This window comes from Pygocentrus nattereri, chromosome 8, assembly GCF_015220715.1.
Source record: "Pygocentrus nattereri isolate fPygNat1 chromosome 8, fPygNat1.pri, whole genome shotgun sequence".
Classification (NCBI taxonomy): Eukaryota; Metazoa; Chordata; class Actinopteri; order Characiformes; family Serrasalmidae; genus Pygocentrus; species Pygocentrus nattereri.
In genome coordinates, this window is record NC_051218.1 from 36,875,634 (window position 1) to 36,898,423 (window position 22,790).

Below are 22,790 nucleotides of genomic sequence, written 5' to 3' on the forward strand. Positions count from 1 at the left end.
CTCACTGCCAGCTTTCTCAGAGCTGCAGGGCACTAAAGATCCAGAGCAGCTCCGGATAGGCATCAGAATCATGCAGACAGAAAGAGGAGTACTGAGCCTGTGGCTCCTCTGCAGCCTTCACCCATGGCAGGGGTCTGCATTTAATCTGGATGATACAAATGTCCTGAGGAAAAACGGAGAAGCAGATAGTCTGTTTGGATTTTCCCTGGCAATGCACCACCAGCTCAAGCCCACTGAGGAGCAGTTGTGAGTTTCTTCGCATGTTGCTATAATCAAACACTGAGCTGATGCAGAAACAGATGTAAAATACCATTAGAGGAGAATTTAGGGCTAAACACTTGCTTTAGTGTTTTAGTATAGTAGTAGTATTTGTTTACAGGCTCACTTTAGCTGTGAACAGTGCGCTGTAAACCCCTAAAGATTATATACAGATGTTCATGTTGTTAGCAAGCTGTCTGGTGAAACTGGTTATGATTTGTACCAGGGTTAGATTCAGGTTTTGGTCCAGGTTTGGGTTTGGGTCAGAGAAAATGAAGGAGAATTTGATAGAATGTACAGCACTGAGCAGAGTCGCCCTTCATTTGTTTGACTTCTTGTCAAATGGCCATTAAGAACAAGTTATTCATTTTCAGGAGATATTTCTGAGGATTAGATATAAGATAATCCACTTGCATGAGGAAGGAGAAAGTCAAAGGAAAATCAGGCTTTTTTGTGTTCAAAAATATTAAAGAGACAGAGAAAATGAGACTCTTGAAGACGCTAAAACTGTCCCCATCAGATAATCAGCATTTAAAGCTTTCGTCTCTGAGAGAGAGGAGAAAATCGAGTTGCTTCAGATCTGAAAACATCCACAGGTGTTTCTGTCCATTCTTCCACTGTGAGAATGCAACTCGGCACTATGGGTCTGAAAAGATGTGGTCAAGAAGAACCTCACTGAAAAAAGGAAACAGACACATCGAACAAAGAAGAGGAACAGTGGACTAACCACCCCAGAGTCCACATCTCAACATCAGTGAATGTGCTACTTCAGAAAATGATCAACCAACTTCTAAGACTGAACTTTGGAGGTGTGTCTGCAGATTTCTGTGAGAAGCTGAGTCTCCTGAAAATAATGGAAGCTGTAATAAAGACAAACAAATATGGACACATACATACTGAAAATTATATTATATTTAGTTGTTGAGAATTCTGTTCATACTAATAGTAAAATTTATATTTATATTAAATTTATATTAAAATCTTTGGCCTTTTGGTCCTTACATTTACATTTATATTTACAGCATTTAGCAGACGCTCTTATCCAGAGCGACTTACAAGAAGTGCTTTGTCAATCTAGAGAAAGTATCTTTGCTAGTTACCAATAGCTTAGAGAAAAAGACGGTCCTGAGCTCAGATACTGCTAGAAACAAAATGTCACTGCAGACACCAAGAGAAAAAGAAACAGAGTTGAACACAGAACTTTGTGCCATTCAATGCAATACAATAACAATAAGATACAATACAATAAATAAAATAAGTGCAACTTATAGTTCAATGCTCATTCAAGTGCTGTGTAAAGAGATGAGTCTTCAGTCTACATTTGAAGACAGCAAGAGACTCTGCTGTTCGGACAGCCAGTGGGAGTTCATTCCACCACCTGGGTGCCAGTACAGAGAACATTCTCGACGCTCGTCTTCCATGCACCTTGAAGGATGGCGGGTCAAGCCGAGCTGTACTCGAAGCTCGAAGGACTCATGGTACAGTTCGAGATTTTACCATTGCCATCAAGTAGGTAGGGGCTGGTCCATTTTTGGCTTTGTAGGCCAGCGTTAGGGTTTTAAATCTGATGCGCGCAGCTACAGGAAGCCAGTGAAGGGAGCGCAGCAATGGAAGGTTAGAAGGTTGGTTTGACTGAAAATTAAACAAAAGAAGGGGGTCTCCTATGCGCAGTACTGTAAGTTAAAGGTATTCATCTATATCTATATTAAGTCAAATTGTTTCTACTCTTGTCTTCCTGACAGTCATTCATAGTTTTGTAACTTGCTAGTTGGAGTCTTTTAGATTGTGCAAGAAGTGTAACGAGGGCAATTGATGCCATAATAATGTCTTTAGTCATTCCCTGTCTTTGGTAATTTTATACTGACATCACTGCGAAATAGGTGTCCTAACACACTGAATCATCTCCAACTTCAGCTTGTTAGTTGGTGCTCCTCACACAAAGGCCTTACCCAGCCAGAAAGCCAACATAACGGGGGGTCTCTTTCGCTGTAAGTTCACCACACAAATAAATGACTGTGAGCGGATTCCTGTGGACACTGAAGGTTGGTGATATCAATAATAAATAAAATATAGAAATTAGAAAAAAATGTAAAAGTAAGATAAAAATATTGCACATCTACTTTTCCATTTTTCTAGTATGACAAAGTTTTATTTATTTATTTTTTTTGCCATAACTCACGTTCACAGTTTCAAAGCCAAAAGATGAAGAGGACCATAGGGAAAACCAGTGGATGGGTGTTCGTGTGAGAAGCCAAGGCCCAGGGGGTAAAGTAGTGGTAAGATGTTCTTAGTATAATGTTCTACTTTAGTGAAAATGATGGTGGCCCTGGGAGCCAAAACAGCATTTAGGAAGCAAACAAGACAAGAGCAGCAACGTTAAGGCAAAACACAATAACATTAAGGGAAACGCAGCAATATTACCATCAGTTTGTTGGAATTGAACCTGCTTTGTGTGTGGAACTCTTTGACAGTAAGCTAAACTAATAAGCTTAATTGTGTGACCTGCAGTTCTATAATGCAATTATTATGTAGCATTGACACCATATCATCAGCAGAGCTCAGAAGAATCAGCTAAGATAGTCGGGCAACTTTAGTTGCTTGAAATCAACATGAAACCTATTAGCAGTTGAGTTGTGTGATGTCAGGTGTCCTGCAAGTCATTTGAAGCACAGTCACAACACTTCTCAGCATCTCAACTTTGTGGAATAAGTTTAATGAAACATCAAAACCATTCAAGATGTCAATGACACAGCACCACCATGACGTATTTTCAAAGCATTGATTTTACCAGATTAGTGGAGAATAAAATGTAAGATGGTTTATTGTCATCTTTTTATTGTCACTATTATCATTTTTGTAACAAGACTCTTGCTTTATTAACTCATTTTAGGTGAAAACTGTGTCTCTCTTGGTAAACCAGTCTTTTAATAGAATGTCATTAATTAGTGATGCTGACGTCTATTAAAATGGTCATAAACACAAAACACTGAAGATCGAGTGGCTCTGAAATCACTTTTTACAAACAAGCAAACTTTCAGTTTAAGATTTATTTACAACTTAGTTACAAGTTTAAGTTTAATAAAAACTGTCTTTAAACTCAGGATCACAAATGAGTTTACTTTACTATATTGATCTGCAGGCCTCTGTTCATAAACATAAACTAGCAAAGACAAATTTACTATAAAATGAAAAAGTGTTTGTAGAAAGTTAAAAAAGGCACGTCAGTCACGACTGCATACGTGGACATATTTCTATATTGTGGTCTATTTACACAAAATTATGTTAGTTCATCATTTGTGTTGAATAGACTCTCCCAAAATTTTATGATATTGCACTGTTGTTGAACCATGTGTTTGCACTGGGTCGGAATGACTAACAGGTCAAAACAAAGTGACCACTGTGCCCTGACTGGTGTTCTTGCTTTACGCTCCTTTCGTCTTGACATGTTGTGTTTTTAACGCACACATAAACCAAAAGGAATGACAGATTTCTCAAAATGCAATGAAGTAAAAAGTACGATATCTGACTTTGAAATGTAGTGGAGTGAAAGTAAAAAGTCACCCAAAATGAAAATACAGTAAAATACACACACACACACAAACACACACACCTTCTAAGACACACCCCTTCTCCCTCAGGGTTGCAGGGTGGTGCTGGAGCCTATTCCAGCAGTCATTGGGCAGAAGGCAGGATACACCCTGGACAAGTCACCAGTCCATCGCAGGGCAGACAGACAGAAAAATGCTGCACATATGTACATATACATACATACATACATACATACATATATATATATATGTGTGTGTATGTGTGTGTGTGTATATATATATATATATATATATATATATATTACATATGAAATGACATCTCATTACACATGACTTTAAACTGAGAAAAATATGGTGTGTCAAAAAAATTACAAGCTGCTAACTTGATGAAAATTTCACCATGTAAAGCCAACCTGAGTTACATGCAAACAACATCAGTGTAATTCATCAGAAACCAGATGCTTGCGGATTAAAAGGTCAAAAGGCATTTTAATAGAGCTAGGCAGATGGTCAAAGGCAGAGGTGGGTCAAATCCAAAAGGCAAGCTAAAAACAAACTGGTGATTATAACAAGCAGACAAAGCCAAAAAAGGGGCAAGGCAAAAATAAAGTAAAAAAACAGGCAGAGGTCCAAAAACACAGATCAGTAAATACAGGCAACAGTACAAAAGGGCAAAGGCAAAAGGCAAAGTCAAAATCGAAACAATGGTCAAAAACGAACAGCAAACAACTCCCAGAAAAACGCTCAGTATGTTCTTGGAGAAGCAATACCTCACAAATTAAACCACTGATTAAGAAAGCTAACCTCGATCCCTACGAACTATCAAACTCTAGACCTATCTCGAGTCTCCCCTTTATATCTAAGATCCTGGAAAAAGTGGTAGAAAAACAATTAAGCTCCTATTTGTACAGGAATCATCTACATGAAAAATTTCAATCTGGTTTTAGGCCACATCACAGTACAGAAACAGCACTAGTAAAAATTGTAAATGATCTTTTATTATTCTCTGACAAAGGAAATGTGTCTTTGCTAGTCCTCCTTGAGCTTAATGCAGCATTTGACAGACAATGCTATCTTATTAGATAGACTAAAAACCTTGTAGGGGTAACAGGAATTGCTCTTTCATGGTTCAGGTCCTACCTCACTGATCACTATCAGTTCGTTAATGTAAAGGGTGAATCATCTGTATGGTATTCCACAAGGCTCTGTTTTAGGACCTATATTATTCACAATATATATGCTACCATTAGGCACCATTATCAGTAAACACGGCATCAATTTCCACTGACATGCTGATGACACAGTTATATATATCAAGCAAACCTGATGATAAAATTAAACTTAGCAAGATTGAGGACTGTGTAAAAGACATAAAAGACTGGATGTCAAGTAACTTTCTGCTAATTAACTCAGATAAAACAGAGGTCCTCCTTCTTGGTCCAAAACCAGCTAGAAACAAACTGTCTAACTTAACACTTAAACTTAACAATTTCTCAGTTACATTAAGCTCATCTGTTAAAAATCTTAATGTCATGATAGACCCTGATCTGTCCTTTGACACACATATAACTAATATTTCTAGAACAGCTTTCCTGCATCTCTGCAATATTACTAAATGAAGAAATGCATTATCTCTACAGGAGCAGAAAAGCTAGTTCATGCATTCATTACTTCAAGGCTAGATCACTGTAATGCCCTGCTGTCTGGATGTCCCAGCAAAAGCCTCAACAAGCTTCAGCTAGTTCAGAACGCTGCAGCCAGAGTCCTCACAAGAACCAGAAAGTTTGACCATATTAGCCCAGTTTTATCAGCCCTGCACTGGTTACCAGTTAAATTTTGCATTGATTATAAAATTCTATTACTGACCTATAAAGCTCTAAACAGACTTTTTTACCTGAGTGATCTTCTCTCCTACTATGAACCATCCTGCCTACTTAGATCACAAGGCGCTGGCTCACTACTGGTACCTAGAATAAATAAAGCTACATCAGGGAGAAGAGCTTTCTCACACAAAGCCCCCCAGCTGTGGAATAATCTTCCTGTTAATGTTCGGGACTCAGACACAGCCTCAATTTTTAAGTCTAGCCTAAAAACTTACTTGCATAGTCAAGCCTTTGGTGATTAGTCTTCCCTGTCAGATCTAGACCTGACAGAGTCTCTGCTGCTCTGTTACTACTGTAATCTGTGGTCAGTCACTCATTATCACTGTGTTTTTCTTAAAGATAGTTAACTTTTTTTTCATTTTTGGTATGGTTTTAGTAATTGTTTCAGTTTTATTATTCTGTTCTTATTTATTTGATTATTGCCAAGCTGCTGTTTTTCTTTTGCTTTTTTACTTTTTATTTATTTAAATATATTGTTGTAATTTTAATGATTCACCATGTATTTATTTTTATTATTTATTAGTATGATTATAATTACTTTTTAGTGTTTATGTTTTTACTATTGAACTTCTCAGTCCTTGATCTCTGTATTGGCTCAGCTACAATGTATTCAGAGTTTAAATAAAGATTGATTGATTGATTTATAGATTGATTCATTCAATCATTAATGTATTCATTCATTCATTTGTGTCCTAAACGCTGTTGTTCCAGTCCATATTTGTTATCTGCTTCTCAACTGAATTTGGTGGATATGTCATCAATTTATTGACCCCCCCTGTTTAGGTTTGTGCCCACCGGTACCAGCAGTGGGAACATGGAAATCAGCTGGTGCTGGGCAGATGCTTCATTTTGAAGGAGGACCTGAAAATAAAAGACACCAACAGTTTCTGTCGGAACCGGCACAGAAGTAAGGATCGATTCGGCTACTGCCAGCAGGGCCTCTCTGTGGCCTTTACCAAGGATAACAAATACCTTGTGTTTGGTGGACCAGGTGCCTACGACTGGAAAGGTATTCTACAGTCACAGATAGCATTATTATGTATTATAAATGATGTATTTATATCATATGTCATTTTGCAGCATGCAGTTAGGAGTGAACTGATAAAGGCCTTCCTAAATGCAGTGACCGTTCTCATTTCGGCAGTGGTCCTGTTTTTTTTAAAGGCACTGTCCGCATGCAGCCTGTGGATGACTTACAGCTGGACAACTTCGAAACTGGAGACCAAAATGAATTAAATGAAAACCTGATTCCTGTGGGCATCAGCAGCTATTTAGGTGTGTCACAACTTCATATTTATTTTTGTCATTTCATATTTATGTTATGTGAGGGTGGGTGTGTAGAAGAAGATATCAATTGCATTAAAAGTTGTCTATTTTTCCCCCAAAAAAACTGCAAGTTTTTGCAGTAGTTCAGTGTTAATATTGTTTGATAATAAACAGAATCCATAACATGCAGACTTGAACCTGCTGGCACAGTATCTATATTAAAAGTATTATAATTGGAATAATCAGTTGTGAATAACCTCATTATTTGATCTAGTTAATCACTAGTAATCACATCTTAATTGCTCAGATTTGACCCTGAATATATTTTCCATGTAAAATGCAGTACATTTTGTTACAGCTGTGTGAAATGATGAATAAAAAATATATATAATTAGAATGTATTTAAGTAATTTATCATTGCTGTCAGAACAAAGTTTGCATTTTCACAAAGGTTCATTACAGGAGAAGGAAAAGAATTTCTCATTCATAATTGATGTCATTTTGCACTATTTCTGTTGGTCCTTTCATCATGAAATTTAAACCACTTTCTTGTTTCTACACTCTTTGTCCATTTTATCAGCTCCACTTATTATATCAAAACACTTTGTAGTTCTACAATTGCAGACTGTAGTCTATCTGTATCTCTGCATGCGTTGTTAGCCCCCTTTCACCCTTTTTCTCAATAGTCAAGACCCTCACAGGACCATCATAGAGCAGGTATTATTTGAGCGGTGAAACCTGCCCATCCAAGCTGGGCTTAACACATTGTCACTTTGTCTCTGTCCTTCCTCAGGATTCGCACTGGACTCTGGATTAAATCTCATCAAGAAAGGGGAGCAGATTATAGTGGCAGGGGCACCGCGCGCCAACCTGAGTGGTGAGGTTCTGCTGCTGAGGCCTGATGCCACAGGAGACAAGAGGACTCTGAGTGCCGTGCACATCCTCAGAGGACCCGGCCTGGCATCCTCCTTCGGCTATTCTCTGGCTGTTTTGGACATCAACACAGATGGGTGAGTGCCCAACACTGTCCTATGCTTTACTGACAGGTTCAAACCCTCATGTAAAGAGCCCAGATATATAAAATTCATTGGTAAAATTCATTGATAAAGGTGTGTCAGAGTGAAAATCTACCTGCCTGATTTCTTCTGTTACTGCAGATTTGTCATCCTTTAGTTTATATGACAAAGGCAACTTGAGTAAACACAAAAGAGATGTGATCATTTCATTGTTTAAGGAAAAAAAATCCAACTCTAGTCGTCACTGCGTGAAAAAAGTAATTGCCCCCTTAATTACTCAGTCAACCAATTGGCCAAATTTAGTTGATAACTGCTGTCAATTAAACTAGACACACCCAGGCTTAATTACTGCCAGCCTTTTTTAATACAAAGCACCACTTATATAGAACCTTGTCAGTATTTTGAAGTAGGCTAACAGGTCCCAAAAAGCAAAACATTATGTCATATTCCAGAAGAAATAAGAAAGAAAGTTCCTGAAATATATCTAGAAAGTAGATCAAAGCCATTTCTAAAGCTGGGGTTTAGTGAGAGCTATTATCTCCAAATGGAGAAAAAATGGAACAGTAATGAATCTTCCCAGAAGTGGCTGGCCTGCTAAAATTCCTCCAAGATCACAAGTACAACTCATCTAGGAAGTCACAAAGAAGCTGTACTAACATTGTTTGCATCAGATTAGATTAATTGACCCTTATTAGTCCCACAACGGGGAAATTTCACCTCCGCATTTAACCCATCCATGAAGTGAAACACCACATACACACCAGTGAAGACACACACACTAGGGGGCAGTGAGCAGCCCAATCCGCAGTGCCTGGGGAGCAGTTGGGGGTTAGGTGTCTTGCTCAAGGACACCTCAGTCATGTGCTGTTGGCTCTGGGGGTCGAACTGGCAACCTTGTGGGCACAAGGCTGGTTCCCTAACCTCCAGCCCATGACTGCTGCAGTCTGATCATGACTGCAGCATAAGATCAGCATTCATGATTCCACCCTTTAGACAGACACTAAGCAAAAATGGTATCCATGGGAGAGTTGCAAGGCAAGAACCACTGCCAAACAAGAGATTCATAAAGGCTTATCTGTTTGCCAAAGAGCATCTGGATGACCCACACTTCTTTTGGAATAATGCTCTTCTGACTGATGGACGATTCCACTACAAACAAAGCATTCTACAGCAAGAGCAGCATACAAGTGTCAAACATGGTAATGGTGGTGTGAGGGTGCTTCACTTCTTCAGGGCCTGGGCAACTAGCTGTAATTGGCGGAAACTTGAATTCTGCTCTTTCATGCTCAAATGCGTTACAATGGGGCTGAATTCTGCAAAAAAGTGGCCAAAATTCCTCCACAGCGATGTGATAGACAGATTTCCAAAGTCAGCACTATGAGTTGGGGCTATTACTTTTTCACAGGGCCTTTTTCCTTTGATAACTATCAAACTATAATTTATTTTGTGTTTTGTGTTCCTTTATGTTCTTCTTTTGTTATATAACATTTTACATATGGATGAAACCATTTAGTGTAACAAAGATGCAAAAATAGAGGAAATCAGCAAGTACGTTTTCACAGCACTGTAAATAAATTCTGGTCAAAATATTCACCAACACACTGAAATACATTTAATTTACCAAGATTCAAATGTGTATATTGGATCCACATGAAGATAATATGTTGTATTAACCCAGTTATTGTCTCTCCAATTGACACCTTTGACAATGATTGTTTTACTTGATATATTCATGTAGAACCAATGTGCATAATTCTAGTCCAGCATGTCTAGAAAATACCTGCCTAAATGTTTGCAAATTAAGCATTTATGAATTGTAACTTTTTTTAACAACACCCATGCCCCAGATGGGATGACCTCATAGTGGGTGCACCCCAGTTCTCCCTGCCAGAACAGGACGCAAATGTGGGAGGGGCTGTATACGTCTACATCCACAGCAACGGCGGTCAAAACTGGGACCACATAACCCCAACTGTTCTCCATGGCAACAGAGATTCCATGTTCGGACTAGCAGTGGCAAGCATGGGAGATGTTAATCATGACGGCTTCAATGGTTTGACGTCTCTCAAGCCCTATCACATTCCATATACAGTATAACAGCATTCGAACAGTGCTAAAAAACACATGGCTGTATTCATTTAATTCATTTGATTCATTGTTAATGGTGTAAATGAATTTAGAACTGGTAGTTATTTTGCACTTATGGACAAACAAAACTGCTTCTTTTCGGCAGATTTTGCAGTTGGAGCCCCGTACGACACTGAGGATGGTAGAGTGTATGTCTACCTTGGCTCTGCTGGAGGCTTGTCCACAAAACCACAGCAAGCAAGTGAAAACCATTTTTTTCAGCTCTGGAGTAAACAGAAGCAACACTGATTAAAGCATAAAGCTGTTCAAGTCTAAATTCGTAGACATATATGGATTATTCTGCTCAATTGAGCAGCATAATCAAAAACATGACTTTTAACTTGGACTTTGGACCAAAATTGATTTGCTTTGACCCTATGCCTTACTTATTTCCTTGAGTTTAAAAAGATAAAATAATCCTTGTCAATATTTAATGTCTGAATCCTTAATCATTTTTAAAAGTATGCATTTAAGGTTGATATATTGTCTTCATTTAGTCTCTAGATGGTCTAAGCCATAAAATCCCGTTATTTGGCTATTCCCTGGCTGGAAACATGGATATAGATAGGAATGGCTATCCAGATTTAGCAGTGGGGTCACTCTCTAACAATGTGGCTGTTTTCAGGTAACTCAATTTTTCAGCCTCATTCATCTTGTACACATTGCCTTCTTCTATAATAAATGCAACAGAAATTAATTTCACAGTGCTTTATGTTCTTTTTAAGAGCTAAACCAGTGATAAACATTACGAAAACCCTCAAATTAGAGCCTAATGAGATTGATTACTTGGGTGAGAACTGCCAGAAAGGTCAATGGTGAGATAAGCTTTCATTTTTTTCATTGGGAAGTTTCATTGTGGAGTTCATTGTTATTTTATTTTATTGTAATGTAACTTTTTGATGTGTTTTTACTAATCTGTATACATGCAAATCTTTCAGTTTAATCACAGCTGAATCCTGCTTCTCCTTCACAACTTATCCAGAAACATATAACCCTGTAATAGGTGAGTGAATAACTGCTTGATCACAAGATGTCAGATTACGTAAGTTATCTTAGTGTATATGTGGCCCTGGATTCATCTGGTTTTATAAAACTCCTGCAGAGATGTCTTATACTCTGGTTGCTGATGAACACCACATTAAGGAACACCCTCGGCTGACCTTACAGAGCGCTTCTAAGAGCTCCCTGGTGCTCCCCCAACAAGGCCAGAGACTTTGCTCCAAAACCTTTTTTCGGCTCCAGGTACAGCGAGCTCATTCCATTCCTCTAGCTTTTACACACTGCATGGTCTAAGAGTGTAACAGCATTATACACACCCTCCTCAGTAAAACTGTTGAAAAACACTGCTGAGCTACTTTGTGTTTAATGTGAGACCAAATATTGTCTATAGGGCTTAAATCTGCAGCCAGTTGCACCTTCTGAATGTATGTTTGAATGTAAGTTGGGGTGTAAAGTCGATCCTAAACCTTACGTTGAGAGTAGTTTAAAATTAGTCACACTCAAAATTTCGGTTGCACCACAGACACAAATGGTACATCTTAGCCAGTATTGCATAAACACCGAATGATGTTTTCACTCTACAGCCTATTAGTAATGCCACCCAACATAAACAGGAAACATTACATGCATGATCTCAACGCTCAGTGAAATCACTCGTATTTCTCTATTTCCATGTTACATTTACTTTTACTTAAGTTGTGTCTGTTGTATTTGCTATAGTTCAAAAGAGACTGTGTTTTACAATAAAGTTGTGTCCCCAAAGCGTCCGTCTTTAGGATGTGTATTTAATCTGTTCTGCTGTTGGAATTTTTCCGATATTCAAATTGATTTCTTGTGCACAGCATTTTAACGGCACTTTATCAATGCATGATTGGTAACATTAGCAAAGCTCCGACTGATATAATTGCTACTTGAATCTGCTGAATGACAGAATGTTAGATATGTTAGTTTTATTTTTAAAATAATCTGCATTATGGATTTTATGATAATAAGGTCAACGCCGCAAACAGCCTGATCGCCGATGAAGCTGCTCTTCTTTCTTTGCACACAGTTGCTGATGCAAACTGAGACGGTTTAACTGTAAGACAGAACTTACAGCTACTATAGGATATGTGTAAATTTTAAGTTAAAACTCAAAGATATATTGAAATTTTGTTTCATGGTGGAAACAGCTAAAATTCTAGTGGCTTGTAAACTTTTAGACGTTTTTAAACTAGGCTACAATCGAACTTACGTTCAGATGATGCAACAGGCAGCAGGACACTGACCATCAGTATATAAAAAATACTCCAACAGCACTGATCCACTCGCACAACACACACAAACACGCCACCACAGCATCAGTGTTACTGCAGTGCTGAGAATGATCCACCCTCCAAATCGTTCCTGCTCCATGGTGGTCCTGTGGAGGTCCTGGCCATTGAACAACAGGGTAAAAGGAGAGCGTATGCAGAGCAACAGATGTACTACAATCTATAATGTGGAGCCTAGAAAATGGAAATAAATGTAGAAACAAGAAGGTGTACTTAATGAAGATGTTTTTAGGATAAGGACCATCAATTTATTGATAACACCAGCAGCTTCTGTTTGATACAAGCTTTTTTATGAAAGTAACACATCCTTTCAGACCCCCCAAAAATGAATAACCTTTACCTAATGGCCATTTTGACTGCAAATTAAATAAAAGTTGATCCCTGACTTTTGCACAGACTTGTATATTGAAAATTTTGTTCCAATTAATGAGTTTTTCAAAATTATTGTCCCAGCTGTAGTGTCTTTTTTTTTTTTTTACGTGATGTCTCTCATGTGTCTCCAGGGAAACATCCATGACAGGCTAACAGACATCTCCGTCAGACTCGCAGTCTCCTTGTCACCAGAAAACCCTTCACAGACACTGAGCCAAAGCTCCCTACCTCCACTCAAGCCAGTACTCAAGCAATTTGGAGATGACGTAACAACCACAGCTAAGGTACTTGTGTGAGTGTGGACGTGAAAGAGAGACAGAGCTTTAATTCCAATATCGTTGTTAAAGGGATGTTCTCTTATTGATGATGATCATAGTTTTCATTATGTACCTCTCACAACTTAAGTTCAAGTTCTTAAACACTGGTTGTGGAAGTGATGGCATCTGCCAGAGTAACCTGCAGCTTCAGTACAGCTTCTGCTCCAAAGTTGAACACCAAGACAAGTGCATCCCTCTCGCCAGGTATGACACAGCCTATACAACAATAACCCTTTAAATAGCCAGGGCCCACCAGCAGGCCCAAATGTTATTATACACTTCTGTAACCTAAGAATAGTTCAGCCAGTTTGCATTAAAGTTCATGTCGTTAATGAATAGCAAGCCTTGGTATGTAATAAGCCTGGAATTTTAAGGGGTTACACCTAAAGTCTCATCATTGATGCATTGTCTTCATTGATTTTATCCTTGTCTCCATTAACTCATTAATTGGTGAGCATACATGTCCACGTTGGTCATAGTAAAATGGGACAGCATGTAGAAATGGAGCTTTCTGTGTGCTGCTGTGTTACCTATCATTGAATCAAAGAAGCTGTTGCCTTTATTGTTGAATGTTTTGTGATAGTCAGACCCTAATTTGCAAATGATGCATCTGCAGGTTGATGGGGTCCTAGGAAAATGGGGGTGGAAGGACACAGCTTAGTGTGAGCTTTTCCTAAAACATTGAGTACGTTTACATGCACTTAAGTAATCACATAATGTGAAAATCCAGGTCTACATGTACATTTACGTGATGTAAATGTAATGATTTTTTTTTAATCACACAACTTTACCTGAAATGTGAACATACATGATCTAGAAGATGCAAAATATTTCAATCCTTCATTTTGTCAGGCATGTAGTTGGTTTCAGTGTCACTCCAAAAGTGTTTGACTGCCATCTTGCGGCAATGTTGACTGCTTATTTCCAGCACTGCGGTCTGTTTTTGTGCATGCACAGTCTGAGAAAACGGAAAGAAATCTGAGTAAGAGTTTACATGCACTGAGAAATCTGAATACTGAGCTTAAATCCAGCTCTCTTTACTGGATTTCTTCTTCAGATCTCTAGACCTTCTAAGAGACCATTCTAAGAAATCATGAATGTTTAAATAATCAGATAACTGCAGAAATCCAGTTATGATCGGATTATTGAGAGCATGCAAATGCACTCATTGTATCCTATGACTAGCGTTCTCTCCCAAACTAAACAAACCACTTCTAATGTATGAATAGTTAATAATGAATGGCACAAGCCAGTGTTTAGCTCAGCATAATTCTTCTGAATAGTGAGCAATCACAGCAATAGTGTCACACTTGTAAGTGATAAACGGTGGTAGTGTTGTTTTTATTACTGTTGGTCATGGCATGAGGTGACACAGCACATTACTTTTCAGTTAACTTTTTTCACCTTTTGTTCTATTATACACTGTAGATGAAGTGAGCATGCGCACACATTATGAATGGAATTCACACTGCTATGGAAACTATCTTGATCCAAAAGTTAATTTGGTGACACAAAAAAATGAAAAGATATGAATGTATGGCTCTGTTGCATATCAGCATAAAAGCAATGACAAAATTGATCCATCTCATGTTGTTAACAGTGAAGAGTTTCTTTCATTGACCTGTTCTATCCTGCAACCAACCATTCTAGCTAATGCATATATTTAGTGCAGTGCAAGCAAAAAGGCACTAACAATTGCACCTAACATGCTGTCAGTACGTTTTTCCCATGTTTAATGCATATCCTGCTGTGTTGAAGGGAGGACGGTATAGCGGTAATCTATCCTGGTGATGAGAATACGGCTCTGGAAGTCACTGTGACAAACAAAAGAGGAGATGATGCTCATCTTACTCAATTGTTTGCAGACTTTCAAGAGTCTCTGCCTTTATCTGCAGTCATTCCCACACAGGTCAGTGTAATTCTCAGACTTCATGGGTCTTCATGTGTCTGAGGTATTCAGCTGCACTGAAGCTGCATAAACCTAGTAGAGCTCAGAGGGGAAATCTAAAATTCAATAATCACAAAAAATATCAACATTTTAATATAAGCCGGTCCAAGCGCACATTAACTGAAGACTTTTTTCAATCTGAATCACGAAAAATATGCATTTTGTCAATGTCAGTGTTTTTTTCCATCTCCAGATATAGTTACATGCCAATTATGTATTTTGTAAATTAAACAAAGCCTCTACAACAAACTGTACTACGAATCTTAATGTACAGAGTGAATCAAAAGTCCCAGGGTTTTTTTTTATTATTTTTGCTGTCACAAGCCTCCACGATGCGATGCTGAAGGTGGTGTTTGTTGCGGATTTTCTCAACGTACACAATCTGTTTGAGATGACCCCAGAGATAAAAGTCAATAAAAAAATAAAAAATAAAATAAAATAAAACCGTGTGCTGTGACTTTTGACTCACCCTGTATAGTTACTTTATATGTGATTTATTAAATAAATAATTTAAGGATTTTTCTGCAGAAAGTGAAGATGGACTGTGCAGTGGATGGAAGTAAAATAGAGGCACAATGCCAGCTAGGAAACCCTTTGAAAAGAGATGCAGAGGTAAAGGGCACCTATCACACCCACAGGTCTCTGTATAGTCGCTCTGCTGTCTCAGAACTTTGATGAACTTGATTTTCCTACTTAACAATTATTCCACAGGTAACCTTTTATCTAATGCTGGGCACCGAACGGCTATCTGCGGACATAACAGACGTCAATGTGACTCTGAATCTTAAAACGTAAGATATGTTAATATTTAATGCTGTTTTACATACATTTAGTGTGTGCAATGCTCTCTTTAGCAAGTGATGGCCCTTATATTAATATTTGAAATTTGACATTTTTAAGTTATTAAATGTATCAGGCTCAACGATTACAAACAGTAAGATAGTAGGTCAATAGTCCTACATGTTGTTACATATCATGACAGTCAGAACACAATCTTGTATCTCCGTTTTTGATGTTTTTTTTTTTTTATTATGATTTTTGACATAATTGAAGAATTCGTATTGGGCTGATGATCCAAAATGAGACATTACTTTAACTTGCATTCCTTCTCCTGATTTTTTTACCAACAGTTTTAGGCAACAGTTTTGCTCTGACAGCGACGATATGCTGGACAGCTGTCAGTCTGAATCTGTCAGACTGCATGCATGGCATCTTTTAGTGTTTGCTTGCTCATAAATGGATGTGCAAAAATTAAGAAATGTGTTTTTGAAAATAATGTTCTGGAAGTGTGGGACTGAAAAACACCCTTATGTATTAACTAACATTTTTTTATTGTCATAGGATCAGTAAGCAAAATATTTCACAAATTGTTGCAAAGGCTAAAGTTGTCTTTGAGATGGCGCTCCAAGTCTCTGGGTAAGTATAGCAGTTGCTTTCTTCTATAGACACCAAATGCAATCGTTTTCGCTCTATATTTTTTGCTCTTTGCTCACATGAGAGCTTAGCGCAGTACAGCCTTGCAGGGTTTGACATGATCTTGTAACGAGAAGACACCTGGGGACAACTTGTTACACTTTCGGTGCTGCATGTCTGCAAAATCCACAAATCCCATCCATTACACAAGGGAAAGATGCTAATCTATATTGTTTGTTAACAGAACTGTTTTTACCTTGGATATTTTTACTATATATAGAGTTTTCAACACTTGCAAGACACCTCAACATGCTTAACTGGAGTGTATTGAGGGACTTTTCAGTCATGCTAACTTGTGTTACATTGTCTACCTGTCAAATATTGTTGATAAGCGCACCAACATACCCCACTTTGAGCTCTGCATACATGAGGCATTGGATTTCCTCTCACATTTAGCACAACATTTCTCCTGGGTTGTCGCTTCAGTCTCAGAAAAAAAGGTACTAAACTGTCACCGGGGCAGTCCCCCTCTTGTCACTGGGGTGGTACCCTCAAGGGTACATCTCAGCACCTTTACTCAGGGAGTGTAATTGTAACATAATCCATTGAAATGATGTTTTCTAAGTTGTACTGACTCCATACACCCCGTCTCATCTCCAGGCTTTTTATTTTATTGTTCTATTTTAAAACATTAGGCTATAAAAAGATACACATATATACCTTAACCCCCAACCGCTCCCCAGGCACTGCAGATTTCTTAAGTTGTTTGATTTTTGATGTGTGGTGGCAATTCTGTGTCATTTCTGTAGACTGGCCAAACCTTCTCAAGTGTACTATGGAGAAGCAGTGAAAGAAGAGAACGCCATAATGTCAGAGGAACAGATCGGCTCACCTGTGCAGTATGAGTTCAGGGTTTGTCTTCTTCTTAGCCTGTTTGGCTTAACATGAACAGTAACGCTTCAAAAAGGTTGCATTTGTTTGCTTTTGCTAATTTTGCCGTCTCTGTTTGGAAAGAATAGACAGTGTGAGGAAACTATCACATACTCTGCATACTAAACAGAAGCCTCAGCAACTAAACATAATATCAGTACTTTCAGTATTTATTTTGTCTGTAGTTTACCTTTATTACAGCTTCTATTCTTTGCATTCTTTTCAGCTTTTCAAAGAAATCTGCAGGGATATTTTTCCATCATTTCCAAAGATTAGTCTTAGAAGTTTCTGCTTCTCACTATCCAAATATATCACACAAACATTCAGTGATGTTGAGGTCTGGGACCTGGGGCAGTCAGTCCATTGTTCTGGGAATGCCAGCTGCTTTTTTGTTTGATCGGAAGGAAAATTTTAGCTTGATTTTCTCTTAATGAAAGCTTCAAGTGCTGCTTACCTGATGGGGTCAGTTTTGGAAACTCCTGTTTCATTCTTTTTCCATTAATGTTTTAGTGGTAAAATACAACTGCTATCTATATCTATATACATATATATATATATATATATATATATATATATATATATATGTAGGTCTAAGACGTAAAAGAAGTTCAAAAAGTTGTCTGTAGGCCTACTAGTGCTGGGGACGAGATCTGTAACACAACATCTACTGTATATTTGCATTGTAGTTCAAGACATATAGTAAAAAATATTACGTGGCCTTTTAATATTAATTACATCATCTAGTCTATTGCTTTGCTTATTGCTGCTGTTGTATATTCAGGTGAGCAACATAGGCCGGCCTCTGAAGTCCTTTGCCTCCGCAACTCTGAACATCCAGTGGCCAAAGAAGAACAAACATGGCAAGTGGCTCCTGTACCTGGTACAGATCACTGGACCAAAGAATCAGACCATTTCATGCACCCCAGCTGCAGAGATCAGTCCACTCAAACATATTAAGGTAGCTTACACACCATACCAATTCAACTGCTCCTGCTACGACTCCTTAAAGGGCCCATATCCTACATGTTTCTGCTATTTTACTAAGGTCCATGTATCTGTTCCAGTTTTCCTTCTCCTGCCAAGTTTCATTTTGGAGATGAAAGGTTTTTTTCCAACATGTAAATGCAATCTGATCTGATTGGCTGCCCAAACTGTGATATAAGGCACTCCTTATACATTTAACACAACAGGCGGTGCTAAACTGTGATGTGCTAAAAAGCATGGTGACACTTTTTTTGGGAGTGGTGCTTTGTAGATGATTAATAAACTCTTAACAGAGTATCAGTAACACATCGGCAACATATCAGTGAAGTTGCAGTAGTGAAGCATCTGAATACTCAGATAAATATTTTGAAGATTTGCAAACCCAACCTTACTCAACCTTACCCAAAACCTAACCCTCACCCTGGCCCATATCCTAGCCCTAACCTTACCTTCAACCCAAAGTGTCACCAAAAGCATATATGTAAATTTACAATGATTTCAAACAAGCAGGTTTCATGTATAAACTGTAGGAACTGAGTGGAGTGCAGTGCTCTGAACCTTTAACAGTGTGTGCATACTACACTGAACCTGTTCATTTCAAAAAGTGAGGGAAATTAAACTTTCCACGACATGTGCTCCCTTTTTAAATGGATTTTTTAATGTTAGTGAATGCTAGAAACTGCACTGTCGTAACAATCGCTGGTCTCTCTGGTTCAATGTAGGCAGCACCCAGAGGAAAGCGCCAAGTGGAAGATGAAGGGAAGGTGGACGCTCTCAGCACTGACGGATTTCTCTCCCTGTTTGGAAGAAAGAAATACAAATTTCTGGTAAATGCGAGTCTGAAGGCAGTAAGGGTCAGTGGGGGTCCAGGCCCTCTGCTGTGTGCCCTATCTGGCCATCAGAGTTGCTCAGCTTACGCACTGTAGTTGTTTCTGTGATGTGAATATTGTTCTAAACCAAAAATATTTTAATGGAAGGCCCACTCACCATTATTGATTTTTCTTTTTTCAGACATGTGCTGATGAACTGAAGTGTGTGGAGCTTAGGTGCCCCCTTAAGGCGGTGGATAGCACTGCAGTTGTTATTCTCCTCGCTCGACTATGGAGTAGCACTTTTGTGGAGGTGAAGTCAAAACTTGCTTGTTGTACACTAAACATACTGAACTAAATGTCAAATTAAGTAAACCAGAAAACTTAGTTTCTGCTGCTTTTTTAGTAAAAAGTTTCTGTAAAATTGACTTCAGCACTCATGACTTTGAAAAAGATGAAAATGACCGGTTTTGCTGTAGCTGAAATGTGGCAGCGCTAATCATAAGATTGCTTACATGCAAATATGTAAATGCTAAAGGTCCTTTCATTTACAGGACTACAACTCCCTGAACTATCTGGACATCATCCTGAATGCCTCTCTCAGTCTTGATGGCTCTCAGAAGAACATAGGGCTTCGAGGGTCTCAAACACAGGTAAACACTTTGCTAGGAATCATGAGTAATCTAGATGGAAACTTCCAGTGTTTGTGTTCAATGTATTAGAAAATAATAGCAGTATAATACCGTATATGGACCTGAGACGTGATAGCATCATTCTGGTCTTAGTAATAGCCTTCTATATTAAATAAGCAAGGTTGCCAACTTTGGAAGACTAGATTGAGATTTTCTACTTAGCATGCATATCTGCTGTTTCACTATCTAGAACACTATTTTAAATTAGAGTTCATAGTTGTTAGAATGGAGACCCAATGTTCTCAAACCAGTCTTCAATGACTGAAACAACCTTATAAGAGCACGAAATACTTTGCACAGGTGTAAAAATGTTTTTGAGCTGCTTCCTATGGCTAATTTCTAGGTTTTCAACTAGTAAATTTGGTCAGTTGGTATTTGACCTCAAACTCTGCCTACAGGCATATTGGGTCACGAGCTGAATATTTTTATTTATTTCCTATCAAAACATCTGCATGTATTAGGATGTGCTTTTTTCTTTTTTCCCAATTTTCTCCCCATCTCCAATTACACCCGCTAGTTAGGACTCCCCCAATCACACAATGCTATCAACACTAGGAGGGTGAAGGCTAGCACAGTCTTCCTCCAAGACCTGTGAAGCCAGACTCTGCATCTTTTCGAACTGCCGCTCACGCAAAGGGATTGGACAGCCGAACGCACTCTGAGGAAACCGCCATCCGCCAGATCTGTTACATCAGTTAACAGACGCCTGCGCCGCCTAGCATCTGGTTGAGTGATGGGAGGAGAAGGGGGGCCATCCTACCCACCCAGAGAGCGAGGCCAATTATGCTCTCTTGGGCTCCTGGCTACGGACAGCTGTAGCATCACCAGGGATCTAACTTGCGTTCTCCTGATGATGATAGGGCCAATGCTTAGATGGCTGCACCACTCAGGAGCCCAATTAGGATGTGCTTAATGTAACTGATATGTAAATGAGGTGCTGGAAGGCTGGCACTTAATTTCACGCACTGGAACTAGTTCATTATTTGTGCTCAAATCTCCCCTCGTTTTAATGTCATATGACTGTTTTATGAGTTAGACACAGAGTCGTTCTTACATCGTTAAAGACAGAAAAATCTGTGATCCCTTTTTTCCGCAGCTTTGATTAATAAGGATCAATGGATTTAATTGTATACTACATAAACTAGTCTTCTAAATAAAATGCTTAAAGTGCACCACAAGAAATATGACTAGTGAAAAGAGAGTATGTGAATCTAATTTATTTTGACTACTAAGTAGAACAGCAAATATGACATTAAGACTGAAATATGGAAATCAATGGTGTTTCTACATAATCTGTGAACAGAAAGTACCAAATTGCTGTTTTGAATATATACAGCTCTATATACTGTTCTTTAATTCTGTACTTTTGGCCGTACTTTAGTCGTGCTAGCTCTTACTGTAAGTTAGCTATAATCGAGAATTGAGCTGTTACCAAGATGGTGATTAAAATAGTATTGATGTGAATACTGTGACTTAGACACATGACCTAGTAACTGAAAATCTGAAAGGTCAGCAACCAATATTTAAATGTCAGGTGCCGGTGAGGCTAACAGTGTTCCCGGAGAAGAAGCCTACTTTCCTTAGTCGGGTTCCATGGTGGGTCATTCTTCTCAGTGTGGTTCTTGCACTGCTTCTGCTTGCTCTCCTGATCTACATCCTTTCCAAGGTAATCTCCCTATTCATTTCAGTTCATTTACTGAATCTACCTATGTTTACTGGAACCCTGCTATATAACATAATCATGCTATAAACATGTCATTTGGCATTTGGCAGACACTCTCATCCAGGGTGACTTATAATTTGATGATTTCACACAGATAGGTGGAGGTAGTGTTAGGAGTCTTGCCCAAGGACTCATTGGTCTAGTGTAGGATTCTTGTCCAGTTAACAGGAATCGTAACATGACAGTATTATATTACTGGACATAATCTTTCATAACATCTGCCATGAGATGTTTATGGCACAATTGTCAATGTTATGTAGCAGAATTTATGTAAAGTGTTACCGTTAATTCAAAGCACACATACCAAAAACACCAAAAAAGCCAAATGTTCCAGTTCATTGTTTCAATTCAATCTGGCCTGTGTTGCAGTGAGTAAAGTTACTGCTACAGCAATACAACTAACTGTACATTTTTTTTCATGCACAAAGAATCATAACCAGCGGTTGTGCTGTGTTATTTGACAGTAGTTTATTCAAGGTCTGTAGCAGTCTGGGTCTGGGAGTCTAATATTGAGGCTTGTGGTTTGTGGTTCTCAGCTTGGATGCTTCACATGTGAGATGTGCAAAGAAGATAAGAAAGGATATTACGCCATCAACCACAACAATGCTGAAACCTAGACATCTGTGCAGGAGAATGACAGACTATTCAGATTTTGTAGAATCTACAACTGCAGAGGTAAATCAGGGTTTCTACACGATGGAGAAAAGATAAAACGTGTCCACAATGGAAAGTGATATGAACACACAGCTCCAGAAATCTGAGCACTGCAATAACCCCACCTGCTGCAAAAGAGCAAGAAACAAGATTACAAGATGTATAATATGAGCAACACAAAGTTTTGACAGTGTTGAATGTATTGGTCCTTATTATTATTCTTTGCAATTTCTTTGCTATAATACATTTTCATTGTTTGTAACAGTGAAAGAACATCACGTTGACTAGATGTGTGTGAATCTAGGAATGCTGCACTGTGTTTTTGTCTCTCGGTGTGTAAAGTTGTTTAAAGTAGGGTTGGGTACTGATACCACTGACAACTTCCCAAAAGGGTTCCGATTCCTAAATTAAAATCAGTGTTATCGAACAGAAAAAAACAAAACACTTTTACCTGATTTACTCTGTTGGCATGATACCACTTGAAAATACTGATCCAATATTTCTCCTTGAAAATCTACTACTCTTTAAAATGAGTTAC

At 38.5% G+C, this 22,790-nt stretch overlaps 1 protein-coding gene across 1 annotated transcript; it reads left to right on the top strand.

Annotated features, from left to right (window-relative positions):
- itga6l (integrin, alpha 6, like) lies at window positions 1-22,272 on the top strand. Its single transcript, XM_017691982.2, has 25 exons — window positions 1-246; window positions 2,173-2,300; window positions 2,446-2,534; window positions 6,473-6,698; window positions 6,854-6,964; window positions 7,749-7,965; window positions 9,819-10,024; window positions 10,205-10,296; window positions 10,596-10,723; window positions 10,824-10,913; window positions 11,037-11,101; window positions 11,201-11,340; window positions 12,914-13,066; window positions 13,188-13,303; window positions 14,858-15,008; window positions 15,576-15,659; window positions 15,759-15,838; window positions 16,389-16,463; window positions 17,270-17,372; window positions 18,172-18,348; window positions 19,097-19,201; window positions 19,386-19,496; window positions 19,738-19,836; window positions 21,410-21,541; window positions 22,135-22,272. The coding sequence occupies exons 1-25, from the start codon at window positions 71-73 to the stop codon at window positions 22,213-22,215; spliced, it is 3,135 nt and encodes a 1,044-aa protein (XP_017547471.1). The 5' UTR covers window positions 1-70; the 3' UTR covers window positions 22,216-22,272.
- The last annotated feature ends 518 nt before the right edge of the window (window positions 22,273-22,790 follow it).

Bases quoted from the DNA above. Each gene is read 5' to 3' on its own strand.
- itga6l (XM_017691982.2), top strand. From the start codon at position 71: ATGCAGACAGAAAGAGGAGTACTGAGCCTGTGGCTCCTCTGCAGCCTT. The intron at 13,067-13,187 runs GTACTTGTGTGA...TCACAACTTAAG, and splicing joins ACGTAACAACCACAGCTAAG to TTCAAGTTCTTAAACACTGG. The intron at 13,304-14,857 runs GTATGACACAGC...GCTGTGTTGAAG, and splicing joins AAGTGCATCCCTCTCGCCAG to GGAGGACGGTATAGCGGTAA.